Here is a 15,684-nt window from a genome sequence, read left to right on the forward strand (position 1 = left end):
TGTATAAATCCACCTCTAACACATCTTAGTGAAGACACAGTATGTTACCCTTGACTGAAACCAAAAAGCTTCTAGAGCAGAGCCTGTGTGTGAGTGCGTCTGTTCTTGTTGGGCTCTGGTAGACAGAGAAAGTGAAAGACATTTAGAGAGGGGGATAGTTGCTCAGCTCTTTTTTGTGTTTTATTTTGTTCCTAGGGAACCCCAGGAGGACCACCTGGATCGAATGGAGAAAAGGTAAAAAAATTCTGCGGTATTATTTTAAATCCAATTAAATTCTACTTCGAAACTTTGAAGGCTGCAGTATATGAAGTATGCAGACTATATTGTTTGATAATAACACATCCCACAACAATGTACATTTCTGGAATGTTACAACTGTTGTTATGGTTACTATTTCTTGTTCCTCTCTTCCTGTCCCAGGGGGATTCTGGGACACCAGGGAAAGATGGAGAGCCAGGGGATCCTGTGAGTACAGGATGCGTTCAGAAAACTGTTTTGTTTTTTAGTAAGTTAGTCATGTTAGTCAGCTAGTCGTGTTAGGTATGCTAGTAATGTTAGTCACGTTAGTCTGTTAGTCTCGTTAGTCATGTTAGCCAGTTAGTCATTTAGCCATGTTAGTCAGTTGGTAATTTTGTCATGTTAGTCATGTTAGTCAGTTAGTCATGTTAGTCATGTTAGTCAGTCGGTCAGTTAGTCAGTTAGTCAGTTAGTCATGTTAGCCATGTTAGTCAGTTAGTCATGTTAGCCATGTTAGTCAGTTAGTCATGTTAGTCAGTTAGTCATGTTAGTCAGTTAGTAATTTATCCATGTTAGTCAGTTAGTCATTTAGTCATGTTAGTCAGTTAGTCATGTTAGTCAGTTAGTAATTTATCCATGTTAGTCAGTTAGTCATTTAGTCATGTTAGTCATGTTAGTCAGTTGGTCATGATAGTCCATTAGTCATGTCAATCAGATAGTCATGTTAGTCATTTAGCCATGTTAGTCAGTTGGTTATTTAGCCATGTTAGTCAGTTAGTCATGTTAGTCAGTTAGTCAGTTAGTCATGTTAGTCAGTTGGTCATGTTAGTCATGTTAGTCAGTTAGTCATGTTAGTCAGTTGGTCAGTTAGTCAGTTAGTCAGTTAGTCATGTTAGTCAGTTAGTCATTAGTTAGTCAGTTGGTCATGTTAGTCAGTTGGTCAGTTAGTCATGTTAGTCAGTTAGTCATGTTAGTCAGTTGGTCATGTTAGTCAGTTGGTCAGTTAGTCATGTTAGTCAGTTAGTCATGTTAGTCAGTTAGTAATTTAGTCATGTTAGTCAGTTTGTCATGTTTGTGAGTTAGTCAGTTAGTCACGTTAGTCATCCGGTCAGTTAGTCATGTTAGTCAGTTGGTCATGTTAGTCAGTTGGTCATGTTAGTCAGTTGGTCAGTTAGTCAGTTAGTCATGTTAGTCAGTTGGTCAGTTAGTCATGTTAGTCATGTTAGTCAGTTGGTCATTTAGTCATGTTAGTCAGTTTGTCATGTTAGTCAGTTAGTCAGTTAGTCATGTTAGTCAGTTAGTCATGTTAGTCAGTTGGTCATTTAGTCATGTTAGTCAGTTTGTCATGTTTGTCAGTTAGTCATGTTAGTCAGTTGGTCATGATAGTCCATTAGTCATGTCAATCAGATAGTCATGTTAGTCAGCTAGTCATGTTATTCAGCTAGTCATGCTAGTTATGTTAGTAAGTTAGTAATGTTAGTCATGTTAGTCTGTTAGTTGTGTTACTCCATTAGTCATGTTAGCCAGTTAGTCAATTAGTCCTTTAGTCATGTTAGTCAGTCATGTTAGTCAGCGTGTAATTTGAAACCTAATCATAATGCTCTACTATAATGTATTGCTGTTGTGTTTTCAGGGTCCTAGGGGTCCTGGTGGCGGTAAAGGAGATAAGGTGACTTACCCTCAGTGACCCAGCTTGAATTATCGTGATTTTCTCTCTAAATATCTGTATATAATTGACTTGTCGTGTGTGTATCTATACTTCTCTAGATATGTGGGTTTGTGCTTCTACATCTGTGACTGTTTGTGTTTCTACATCTGTGACTGTTTGTGTTTCTACATCTGTGACTGTTTGTGCTTCTACATCTGTGACTGTTTGTGCTTCTACATCTGTGACTGTTTGTGCTTCTACATCTGTGACTGTTTGTGTTTCTACATCTGTGACTGTTTGTGCTTCTACATCTGTGACTGTTTGTGCTTCTACATCTGTGACTGTTTGTGTTTCTGCATCTGTGACTGTTTGTGCTTCTACATCTGTGACTGTTTGTGTTTCTACATCCGTGACTGTTTGTGTTTCTACATCTGTGGGTTTGTGTTTCTACATCTGTGACTGCTTGTGCTTCTACATCTGTGACTGTTTGTGTTTCTACATCTGTGGGTTTGTTTTTCTACATCTGTGGGTTTGTGTCCGTACATCTCTGACTCTCTTTTACTCTGTGTGTCTGTCTCACAGGGTGACCCGTGTGAGTTGTGTCCCGTCCTGTCTGAAGACCTGGGCAACACTGTAGCCCTCCAGGGGAAGACAGGGCCCAAAGGAGAGCCTGGGATAGGAGACCCTGGCCTCCCGGTAAGATATATAGCACCCCTAAAGCTTAACCTTTGACCCTTTAAAGGTGCACTCTGCAAGATGTGCATATAGTGATTTATGTTTAATATAGTCATCAAGGAATTCAGAAATGCTCATTTAAAGCTAGAAATATTTGTTATCTCATCTTCTCCTCCTCTCCTCTTCTCTCCTCCCTCCTCATCTCCTGTCTTCTGTTCATCAGGGTCTTCAAGGATCAGATGGGAAGGCGGGAGAGAAGGTACAGAGTTCCTTTATATCTCATGTTTCATTCATGTCCTTTGAGAATGGGATACATACAGCCTCTAACTCAACTGTGCACACACACACGCACGCACACACACTCATATACTGTAGGTGCATACACACCAGTATACCAAGGAAGGCAGTTAGCCGAGCGGTTCAGAGTAGTGGGCCAGTAACCAAAAGGTTGCGGGTTTGAATCCCGAACCGACTTGGTGAAAAGGTGTTCTGGATAAGAACGTCTGCTAAATGACTCAAGTGGAAATGTACACACAGACACATACGTACAGTGCCATCGGAAAGTATTCTAACCCCTTGACTGTTTTCCACATTTTGTTACATTACAGCCTTACTCTAAAATTGATTAAATCATTGTTTTTCCCCTCATCAATCTACACACAATACCCCATAATGACAAAGCAAAGACAGGTTTATAGAAATGTTTGCTAATTTGTAAAAAAGGAAAATGTCACATTTACATAAGTATTCAGACCCTTTACTTAGTACTTTGTTGACACTCCTCTGACAGAGATTACATCGTCGAGTCTTCTTGGGTATGATGCTACAAGCTTGGCACACCTGTATTTGGAGAGTTTCTCACATTCTTCTCTGCAGATCCTCTCAAGCTCTACCAGGATGGATGGGGAGCGTTGCTGCACATATATTTTTAGGTGTCTCCATAGATCCATAGGTCGTTGTCCTGTTGGAAGGGGAACCTTCGCCCCCAGTCCGAGGCCCTGAGCGCTCTGGAGCAGAATTTCATCAAGGATCTCTCTGTACTTTCCTCCATTCATCTTTGCCTCGATCCTGATTAGTCTCCAAGTCTCTGCCGCTGAAAAACATCCCCACAGCAAGATGCTGCCACCACCATGCTTCACCGTAGGGATTTTGCCAGGTTTCCTCCAGATGTGACACTTGGCATTCAGGCCAAAGAGTTCAATCTTGGTTTCATCAGACCAGAGAGTCTTGTTTCTCATGGTCTGGGAGTCTTTAGGTGCCTTTTGGGCTGCCATGTGCCTTTTCCTAAGGAATGGCTTCCGTATGGCCACTCTACCATAATGGCCTGATTGGTGGAGTTCTGCAGAGACCTGTCCTTCTGGAAGATTCTCCCATCTCCACAGAGGAACTCTGGAGCTCTATCAGAGTGACCATTTAGTTCTTGGTCACCTTCCTGACCAAGGCCCTTCTTCCCCGATTGCTCAGTTTTGCCACTGTGTTCTTGGGATCTTCAATGCTGCAGACATGTGTTGATACCCTTCCCCATATCTGTGCCTCGACACAATCCTATCTCGCATCTCTACGGACATGGCTTGGTTTTTGCTCTGTTAACTGTGGGACCTCATGTAGACAGGTGTGTGACTTTCCAAATCATGTTCAATCAATGGAATTTACCACAGGTGGACTCCAATCAAGTTGTAGAAACATCTCAAGGGCAATCAATGGAAACAGGATGCACCTGAGCTCAATTTCAAAGCTCATAGCGAAGGGTCTGAATACTAATGTAAATATGGTATTTATGTTTATTTATTTTATACATTTGCAAAAACTCCAACAAAAATTGTTTTCGCTTTGTCATTATGGGGTATTGTGTGTAAATAGATGTTTTTTTTTAAAATCCATTTTAGAATAAAGCTGTAACGTAACAAAATGTGGGGAAAGTCAAGGGGTATGAATATGTTCCGAAAGCACTGTGTATATAGACAAACAAGTGCTTTCACCAATTAGGTTCCAGATCTGTTAGGGACACACATTACACACAGATCTGTTAGGGACACCATGCTGTGCCTGTAACCACATACTGTAATTATTTAGCAGCCTTCCCCATCCCAAACCACAGATCATGTTGTGACATGACAGCTATATTGAGGCCAGCGTCTCCTCTATGGCTGAATAACTGATCTGTTAGGGACAAAACATTAGACATAGTTGACTAACTGATATGTTAGGGACACCACATTAGATATAGTTGACTAACAGATCTGTTAGGGACACCACACTATATATAGTTGATAGGGACACCACATTAGTTGTTGAAAATTATATGTTAGGGACACCACATAAAAAAACACCACATTATATATTGAATAAATGTTAGGGACACCACATTAGACAAAGATTGACCAACTTAGATATGTTGAGGGGACACCACATTAGATATAGTTGAATAAATGATCTGTTAGGGACACCACATTAGATATAGTTGACTAACAGATCTGTTAGGGACACCACATTAGATATAGTTGACTAACAGATCTGTTAGGGACACCACATTAGATATAGTTGAATAAATTATCTGTTAGGGACACCACATTAGATATAGTTGACTAACAGATCTGTTAGGGACACCACATTAGATATAGTTGACTAACAGATCTGTTAGGGACACCACATTAGATATAGTTGACTAACAGATCTGTTAGGGACACCACACTATATATAGTTGAATAAATGATCTGTTAGGGACACCACATTAGATATAGTTGAATAAATGATCTGTTAGGGACACCACATTAGATATAGTTGAATAAATGATCTGTTAGGGACACCACATTAGATATAGTTGACTAACAGATCTGTTAGGGACACCACATTAGATATAGTTGAATAAATGATCTGTTAGGGACACCACACTATATATAGTTGAATAAACGATCTGTTAGGGACACCACATTAGATATAGTTGAATAAATTATATGTTAGGGACACCACATTAGATATAGTTGATTGTCTGATCTGTTAGGAATACCACACTATATATAGTTTAATAAATGATCTGTTACGGACACCACACTATATATAGTTGAATAAATGATCTGTTAGGGGCACCACACTATATATAGTTGAATAAATGATCTGTTAGGGACACCACACTATATATAGTTGAATAAATGATCTGTTAGGGACACCACACTATATATAGTTGAATAAATGATCCGTCAGGGACACCACGCTATATATAGTTGAATAAATGATCTGTTAGGGACACCACATTAGAATAACTGATCTGTTAGGGACATCACATTAGATATAGTTGATTAACTGATCTGTTAGAGACATCACATTAGATATAGTTGATGAACTGATCCGTCAGGGACACCACATTAGATATAGTTGATTATCTGATCTGTTAGGGATGCTACTTTAGATATTGTTATTTAACTGATCTGCTAGGGACACCACATGAGATTAACTGATCTGTTTGCACTCAACAGAAGACTAACTGATCGGTTTGGACACCACATTAAACTAATCTGTTTGGACAACACATTAGACAGACTGATCTGTTTGGACACTACATTAGATATAGTTGATTATCTGATCTGTTATGGACACTACATTAGATATAGTTGACTAACTGATCTGTTAGGGACACCACATTAGAATAACTGATCTGTTAGGGATACCACATTAGATACCACATTGGACAACACATTAAAGTGATCTGTTTGGACACCACATTAAAGTAATCTGTTTGGACATCACATTATACAATCTGATCTGTTTGGACACCACTTTAGACGATACACCTTAAAGGAAGCATGCCTATTAGTGGGTGGTATCACTAATCTGACTCACTGTTATGATGTGTGTCTGTGTGCTTGGCAGGGAGAGGTGGGATCGGATGGGGTCAAAGGGGAAAAGGGTGACGCATGTGCTGTGTGCCCCACCCTGGGTGAAATACCTGGTGCCAACATGGTTGCTATGAAACAAACTCTGACACTCAAAGGAGAGAAAGGAGAACCTGGGCTGGGACAGAAGGGAGAACAGGTGAATGTGTGTTTTTTGGAAATGAATGTGTGAGTGTGTGTTCTGTTGTGTTGTCTTGTGTGTGTCACGGGAGGTTGGTGGCACGTTAATTGTGGAGTTCCGGGCCTTGTGGTAATGGCTGGACGGAATAGGTGGAATGGCTTCAAATACATCAAACACATCGTTTCCAGGTGTTTGATGCCATTCCTTTTGTTCCTCTCCTCCCATCAGCAGCCTCCTGTGGTGTGTGTGTGTTTGTTTGTACCTGTGTTGTTCCTGTTTCTGTGTATCTGACCCAGAAGTAACTCCTCCACTCTGTTGGTTCTTTACAGGGGGAGGCTGGACTCGTTGGCCTGGCAGGGCTAGGAGGGGAAAAGGTGTGTACTGCGTAAGGTTCCAAGTAGGACACAGGAGTTTTGACATAGTGCAGAGACTGATGGAATAAATGTGTTTATGTATCTCACCCATTCAATTTAGTTCAAAAGCAATTTGTACAGTTCTGTTGACATTACAGTTTATCTTGTTTCCAGGGTAACGCTGGTGGCAAAGGAGCTGACGGTAAAACGGTGAGTGTAGACTACCATTAAGAGTGATTTCACTAGACTCTTTTCAGTGACTGATACTTTATATTCATACTTTATATTCATACTTTATATTCATACTTTATATTCATAGTTGTTACCCATTATGATAAAATATTTCTCAGAAATTACTGATGCAGAAATGATTTCAGTTGGCGGTTGCGATGCTCTTTGGAGATAAAGTGATGACATGTACTGTAACGATTTATCTGATAGGGCAAAACTGGACCCAGAGGACCTAGTGGCAAGGATGGACTGAAGGGGATAAAGGTGAGAGATGGAGATAACAGACACTACATCCAATACTGGCTGATGTCACCATATTGTGTTATGTTGGGTTAGAGTGTGTTAGAGTGTGTAATGTTGTATAGTGTTATGTTGTGCTGTGTTATATGTTGTGTTATGTGTTGTGTTAGGTTGTTGTGTAATGTGTTGTGTTAGAGTGTGTTATGTTGTGTTGTCTTGTGTTATATTGTGTCATTTGATTATTTTGACAGGGAGATGCAGGGATTCCTGGTCTGGGAACTCCAGGTCCTAAGGGCGAGAAGGTGAAGTGTGTGAGCGTGCATGTCTACACATGAAAGTATGGCTATCCATGTGTCCACACAGGTGTGTAGGAGAGTTTTGCCACCCGTCTTAACCCAGTGTGTCTCCCGTCTACCCCAGGGTGCATCGTGTGAGGTGTGCCAGTCTTCTGCCTCAGAGGTGGGCAGTGAGACGTCCATTGTCAAAGTGCTAGCAGGGACCCCAGGTGATCTTGGACTTCCAGGGCCTCCCGGGCTTCCAGGAGTGGGCGCCGATGGCAAACAGGTGAGACCACTCTACCTGACAGGATAAGAGTTGCAACAGGCTTCTCTGCTTACTTCGTTATCCAGGGTTGTCATAAGTTTGACGATGCTTGTTTAACATGACCAAGCCAACAACATACACATGCCTCTGTCAAACCTACCAAAACACCAACCTGAATGTAGTTTAGTGTATACAGTGGTTCCTCCTTTAAAAGTTGCATCATATTGCACCTTGCGTGCTGCCGCAGAATTCTGTGGCACGTCATTTAATTCTCAGCCATTTTTTCCTGTTACTGCAAGTTATTGCTAGTATAACCACCAAAGGACATCTTTGAGAAGCATTTGATGGTATTCCGTATTGGCATTACCTGAGAATTGAAAACCTTTTTTGTGATAACATAGTATATGGGATTGATTTTAAGAAATGTGGCTTAATTAATTAGATTAATATTATGGTGTTTCTATTCAGAGAAAAATGAAACCCTCAGGGGTTCCATTAGGAACGAATGGAAAATATGGCGATGTACAACGTGACGGTCGGACGTAGGCTACAAGATTGGAGGATTCTAAATTATTTGCCTTCATTAGACAACTTTCTTCCAATATTTCTGTAAGTCAGGGATATTTATTCCCATAGTAATTCCCTTAGTAATTCGTTACAATGGCGCCGGAGGAGATGGCCGCCGTTGTACGGTCTCCTAACCAATTGTGCTATTTTGCGGGGGGGTTTTCGCGATATTTGTAAATTATTTTGTACATAATGTTTCTGCAACCGTATCTTACAGAAGAAAAGAGCTTCTGGATATCAGGACAGCGATCATTCACCTCGGATTAGACAAAGATTTCATCAACAACAACAACAAGCAGGACTCACACGATATTCTCCAAACACCCCACAGGGCAGACATCCCAATTATTCGCAAAAGGAAGCGACGCAGAGGACGAAGAGCCGGATGCCTCGTCCGTACCCGCAGAAGAAACCTAGGAATGCTGCCGTTACCGTCAATATTACTCGCCAACATGCAATCATTGGACAATAAACTAGACGAGGTAAGATCACGAATATCCTACCAACGGGACATCAAAAACTGTAATATCCTATGCTTCACGGAATCATGGCTGAATGATGACATGGATATTCAGCTAGCGGGATACATGCTGCACCGGGCAGGATAGAACAGCACACTCCGGTAAGATGAGGTGGGGCGGTCTGTGCATATTTATAAACAACAGCTGGTGCACGAAATCTAAGGAAGTCTCTAGATTGTGATAAACTGCAGGCCACACTACTTGCCTAGAGAGTTCTCAGCTATACTTTTCGTGGCTGTTTATTTACCACCACAGAGAGATGCCGGCACTAAGACCGCACTCAGTCAGCTGTATAAGGAAATAAGCAAACAGGAATCCACTCAGCCAGAGGCGGCGCTCCTAGTGGCCGGAGACTTTAATGCAGGGTAATTTAAATCAGTTCCACCAAATCTCTATCAATGTGATAAATGTGCTACCAGGGGAAAAAAATTCTCTATCACTTGTACTCCACACACAGAGACGTGTACAAAGCTCTCCCTCGCCCTCCATTTGGTAAATCCGACCACAACTCTATCCTCCTGATTCCTGCTTACAAGCAAAAATTCAAGCAGGAAGCACCAGTGACTTGGTCTATAAAAACATGGTCAGATGAAGCAGATGCTAAACTATCACAGACTGGAACATGTTCCGGGATTCTTCCGATGACATTGAGGAATACACCACATCATCAATAAGTGCATTGAGGACGTCGTCCCCACAGTGACTGTACGTACATACCCCAACCAGAAGCCATGGATTACAGGCAACATTTGCACAGAGCTAAAGGGTATAGCTGCCGCTTTCAAGGTGCGGGACTCTAACACGGAAGCTTACAAGAAATCCCGCTATGCCCTGCGACGAACCATCAAACAGGCAAAGCGTCAATACATGGCTAAGATTGAATCATACTACACCGGCTCCGACACTCGTCGGATGTGGCAGGGCGTGCAAACTATTACAGACTACAAAGGGAAGCACAGCCGCAAGCTGCCTAGTGACACGAGCCTACCAAACAAGCTAAACCACTTCTATGCTCGCTTCGAGGCAAGCAACACTGAGGCATGCATGAGAGCATCAGCTGTTCTGGACGACTGTGTGATCACGCTCTCCGTAGCCGACGTGAGTAAGACCTTTAACCTGTTACTCCTACCCCCTACTTTTTCGAACATTCTGTTAAAAATCGCGCAACATTTCAACGCCCTGCTACTCAGGCCAGGAATATAGTATATGCATATGATTAGTATGTGTGGATAGAAAACACTCAGACGTTTATAAAACTGGTTAAATCACGGCTGTGACTATAACAGAACGTGCGTTTCATCGAAAAGTGCAGAAAAATCTGATCAATGAAAATGGAAAAATATATCCATGCGCAACTTCAACCGATTGACAAAGGTGAACCACAATAAATGCGGCCGAGGTTGCAGTACCTACAGCTTCCACACGATGTCAACAGTCTTGTCATTTGCCTAGTCTTTGTTTCTTGGTCAAACGAACAAGAGACAGGCTTTTTCTTCAGGTCTCCGACCGGATATTTTGGTTGAGATTTACCCGGACATTATTTCCAGACGTACCCCTATAGAATACACTTCGTCTCGTGATTAATTTGATCGCTTATTAACGTTTACTAATACCTAAAATTGCATTACAAAAGTATTTCGAAGTGTTTTGTGAAAGTTTATCGTTGACTTTTTTTATTTAAAAAAATGATGTTACGTTATAAGACGCTATTTTTTTTCGTTTATCACACAGTCTTCATAGATCGATATCTAGGCTATATATGGACCGATTTAATCGAAAAAAAGACCCAATAGTGATTATGGGACATCTAGGAGTGCCAACAAAGAAGATGGTCAAAGGTAATGAATGTTTTATATTTTATTTGTGCGGTTTGTGTAGCGCCGACTATGCTAATTATGTTGTTTACGTCCCCTGCGGGTCTTTTGGGGTGTTACATGCTATCAGATAATAGCTTCTCATGCTTTCGCCGAAAAGCATTTTAAAAATCTGACTTGTTGCCTGGATTCACAACGAGTGTAGCTTTAATTCAATACCCTGCATGTGTATTTTAATGAACGTTTGAGTTTTAACTAGTACTATTAGCATTTAGCATAGCGCATTTGCATTTCCAGATGTCTAGATGGGACGCCTGCGTGTCAGGTAGGAGCAAGAGGTTAAACAGGCTGCGTGTCCAGACGGATTACCAGGACGTGTGCTCCGGGCATTTGCTGACCAACTGGCAGGTGTCTTCACTGACATTTTCAACATGTCCCTGATTGAGTCTGTAATACCAACAAGCTTCAAGCAGACCATCATAGTCCCTGTGCCCAAAACACAAAGGCAACCTGCCTTAACGACTACAGCCCCGTAGCACTCACATCCGTAGCCATGAAGTGCTTTGAAAGGCTGGTAATGGCTCACATCAACACCATTATCCCAGAAACCCTAGACCCACTCCAATTTGCACATCGCCCAAACAGATCCACAGATGATGCTATCTCTATTGCACTCCACACTGCCCTTTCCCACCTGGACAAAAGGAACACCTATGTGAGAATGATATTCATTGACTACAGGTCAGCGTTCAACACCATAGTACCCTCTCAGCTCATCACCAAGCTAAGGATTCTGGGACAAAACACCTCCTGACAGGCCACCCCCAGGTGGTGAGGGTAGGTAGCAACACATCTGCCACGCTGATCCTCAACACTGAATGCATCGAACACCATCATTAATTACGACACAACAGTGGTAGGCCTGATCACCGAAAACAACGAGACAGCCTATAGGGAGGAGGTCAGAGACCTGGACGGGTGGTGCCAGAATAACAACCTATCCCTCAACGTAACCAAGACTAAGGAGATGATTGTGGACTACAGGAAAAGGAGCAGCGAGCACGTCCCGATTCTCATCGACGGGGCGGTAGTGGAGCAGGTTGAGAGCTTCAAATTCCTTGGTGTCCACATCAACAACAAACTAGATTGGTCCAAACACACCAAGACAGTCGGGAAGAGGGCACAACAAAGCCTATTCCTCCTCAGGAAACTAAAAAGATTTGGCATGGGTCCTGAGATCCTCAAAAGGTTCTACAGCTGCAACATCGAGAGCATCCCTCGGCCTCCGACCGCAAGGCACTTCAGAGGGTAGAGTGTATTGCCCAGTACATCACTGGGGCAAAGCTGCCTTCCATCCAGGACCTCTACACCAGGCAGTGTTAGAGGAAGGCCCTAAAAATTGTCAAAAACCCACAGCCACCCCAGTCATAGACTTTTCTCTCTACTACCGCATGGTAAGTGGTACCGGAGTGCCAAGTCCAGGACAAAAAGGGTTCTCAACAGTGTTTACCCCCAAGCCATAAGACTCCCGAACAGGTAACCAAATGGTTACCTTGTAACGGTTTTCTTCTGGTGAAAGAGGGGAGGACCAAAATGCAGCGTGGTTATCTTTATACATCTTTAATGAAAGAGGAAAAATGAACAATATACAAAACAAGAAACGTGAAAAACCGAAACAGCCCTATCTGGTGCAACAAACACAAAGACAGGAAACAATCACCCACAAGAGACCTAAAGAATATGGCTGCCTAAATATGTTTGTAAGTCGCTCTGGATAAGAGCGTCTGCTAAATGACTTAAATGTAAATGTAAATGTAATATGGTTCTCAATCAGAGACAATGATAACCACCTGCCTCTGATTGAGAACCACTCAAGGCAACCATAGACTTACCTCGGCTACTATACTAAACACAACCCCATCAATCTACAAAACCCCTAGACAAGACAAACACATAATTCACCGATGTCACACCCTGGCCTAACCAAAATAATAAAGAGAAGACAGGATACTAAGACCAGGGCGTGACATACCTGGACTATTTGCATTGTGTGCCGCCCCCCAACCCCTCTTTTACGCTGCTGCTGCTCTCTGTTTAACTTTACATTCATGTACATACTACCCACCAACCCCTCTTTTTACGCTTCTGCTACTCTCTGCTCATCATATATGCATAGTCACATTAACGATCCCTACATGTACATACTACCTCAATAAGCCTGACTAACATGTGTCTGTGTATAGCCTTGCTACTCTTTTTTCAAATGTCTTTTTACTGTTGTTTTATTTCTTTACTACACACACACACACACACACACACACACACACACACACACACACACACACACACACACACACACACACACACACACACACACACACACACACACACACACACACATACCTTTTTTCTCTCGCAACATTGGGTAGAGTCTGTAAGTATGCATTTCACGGTATGGTCTACCTACACCTGTTGTAATCGGTGCATGCGACAAATAAACTTTTATCATTATTTTATTAACGAAATGTGTTTATTTGTTTTTTAACTTGTTGCGACGAGCCATCCCGGATCCGGGATCGTGAATACAGCCTCAAGCTCATTACCATAATGCAACGTTAACTATTCATGAAAATCGCAAATGAAATGAAATCAATATGCTAGCTCTCAAGTTTAGAGTTTTGTTAACAACACTGTCATCTCAGATTTTCAAAATATGCTTCTCAACCATAGCAAAACAAGCATTTGTGTAACAGTATTGATAGCTAGCGTAGCATTTAGCATAGCATTTAGCATAGCATTTAGCATAGCATTTAGCGTTAGCATTCAGCAGGCAACATTTTCACAAAAAACAGAAAAACATTCAAATAAAATAATTTACCTTTGAAGAACTTCAGATGTTTTCAATGAGGAGACTCAGTTAGATAGCATATGTTCAGTTTTAACAAAAATATTATTTGTTTAGGACAAATCGCTCCGTTTTCTGCGTCACGTTTAGCTACGAAAGAAACCTGTATCCAGGATTGTGTAAATCTATCTGCAAGCTCATTAGCATAACGCAACGTTAACTATTCATGAAAATCGCAAATGAAATGAAATAAATCTATTTGCTCTCAAGCTTAGCCTTTTGTTAACAACACTGTCATCTCAGATTTTCAAAAATATGCTTCTCAACCATTGCAAAACAAGCATTTGTGTAACACTATTGATAGCCTAGCATAGTATTATGCCTGATATTCAGCAAGCAACATTTTCACAAAAACCAGAAAAACATTCAAATAAAATAATTTACCTTTGAAGAACTTCAGATGTTTTCAATGAGGAGACTCTCAGTTAGATAGCAAATGTTCAGTTTTTACAAAAAGATTCTTTTTGTTGACAAATCGCTCCGTTTTCTCCATCACGTTTGGGTAAGAAAAAAAAAGAAAATTAAGTCATTAAAACGCAAACTTTTTTCCAAATTAACTCCATAATATCGACAGAAACATGGCAAACCGATGTTTAGAATCAATCCTCAAGGTGCTTTTCACATATCTATCGACGATAAATCCATCGTGGCAGTTGACTTTCTCTTCTGAAGAAATGGAACGCGCATGGACCTAGAGATTACGCAATCATTTCGACACAGGACACCGGGCGGACCCCTGGCAAATGTAGTCTCTTATGGCCAATCTTCCAATGATATGCCTACAAATACGTCACAATGCTGCAGGCATCTTGGACGAACGGCAGAGAGCTTAGGTTCATTCATCACACATTCACAGCCATATAAGGAGACAATGGGAAACAGAGCCTCAAAAATTCTGCTCATTTCCTGATTGAGGTTTCATCTTGGTTTCGCCTGTAGCATGAGTTCTGTAGCACTCACAGATAATATCTTTGCAGTTTTGAAAACATCAAAGTGTTTTCCAATTATATGCATAGTCGAGCATCTTTTCGTGACAAAATATTGCGCTTAAAACGTGGACGTTTTTTTATCCATTAATGACATAGCGCCCCCATAGGTTGAAGAGGTTAAACTACTGTGCCATCTACATTCTGTAGTAAACATGGGAAATTGCCCAATTCCTTATATAAGGGAGAGCAGGCCATGTCTGTACTACAGAATGCAGGGCACGCTGGAGACCGGTGTTGTTTCATAGTTGTGATGTCTTCACTATTATTCTATAATGTAGTAAATAGTAAAAATTAAGAAAAATCCTGGAATTAGCAGTTCTTAATTAATTTGAATAATGTTATGGGGTTTCTATTCCATGAAAAACTAAACCCTCAAGGTTTCCGTTCAGATGGAATGGAAAATATGGTGCTGTACAACTGCATTTTGAAAGAGTATTTTTTATCATTAGTTTATTAACAAAATGTGTTTATTTGTTTATTAGGCTACTGTGCCATCTACAATACATACTGTACTAAACATGGGAAAGTGCCTAACTCCTTAAACCAGGGAGAGCAGGCCATGTCTGTACTACAGAAGGAGGGGCATAACAATAATGCACTGCACTATGGTGAACAAAGGGCACATTATACAAATACAATCAGTGGGAATAGGGGCCAGGTGTGCTCTATGAAAGTTCCAGAGGGATCCGTGACAATACTTCCCCCCCCCCCTGAAGCGCTTCACAAGCAGCGCAGCGACACTGGTCTAGAGGACGATCACAGGAACGCAGTGCGGGTCGATCAGGACCCAATGCAGCAGCCAAAGTTGCGTAGTCGTCGGATGGATCAGTAGCAGTGGCGTCGAACGGACCGTTGTGGTGGCGTCGGACGGGCCAGTTGTGGCTGCTGAAGTAGTGTTGTCGGACGGATCCGTTGTGGCGATGTCAGACGACCCAGTTGCAGCTGCCAAA

At 41.6% G+C, this 15,684-nt stretch overlaps 1 protein-coding gene across 3 annotated transcripts in view; it reads left to right on the forward strand.

Moving 5' to 3' along the window:
* Positions 1-15,684, forward strand: part of LOC124043195 (collagen alpha-1(XVI) chain-like) — a 171,340-nt gene that overhangs the window by 73,466 nt on the left and 82,190 nt on the right. For all 3 annotated transcript variants that reach the window (XM_046361490.1, XM_046361493.1, XM_046361491.1), the window contains exons 18-28: positions 196-234; positions 421-465; positions 1,871-1,906; positions 2,468-2,581; positions 2,784-2,819; positions 6,428-6,589; positions 6,901-6,945; positions 7,099-7,134; positions 7,366-7,419; positions 7,647-7,697; positions 7,816-7,959. In XM_046361490.1, the coding sequence (XP_046217446.1) occupies positions 196-234; positions 421-465; positions 1,871-1,906; positions 2,468-2,581; positions 2,784-2,819; positions 6,428-6,589; positions 6,901-6,945; positions 7,099-7,134; positions 7,366-7,419; positions 7,647-7,697; positions 7,816-7,959 (762 nt within the window). The remainder of the gene's footprint in view (positions 1-195; positions 235-420; positions 466-1,870; positions 1,907-2,467; positions 2,582-2,783; positions 2,820-6,427; positions 6,590-6,900; positions 6,946-7,098; positions 7,135-7,365; positions 7,420-7,646; positions 7,698-7,815; positions 7,960-15,684) is intronic.

The sequence above is a fragment of the Oncorhynchus gorbuscha genome, linkage group LG09 (genome assembly GCF_021184085.1).
Source record: "Oncorhynchus gorbuscha isolate QuinsamMale2020 ecotype Even-year linkage group LG09, OgorEven_v1.0, whole genome shotgun sequence".
Taxonomy (NCBI): Eukaryota; Metazoa; Chordata; class Actinopteri; order Salmoniformes; family Salmonidae; genus Oncorhynchus; species Oncorhynchus gorbuscha.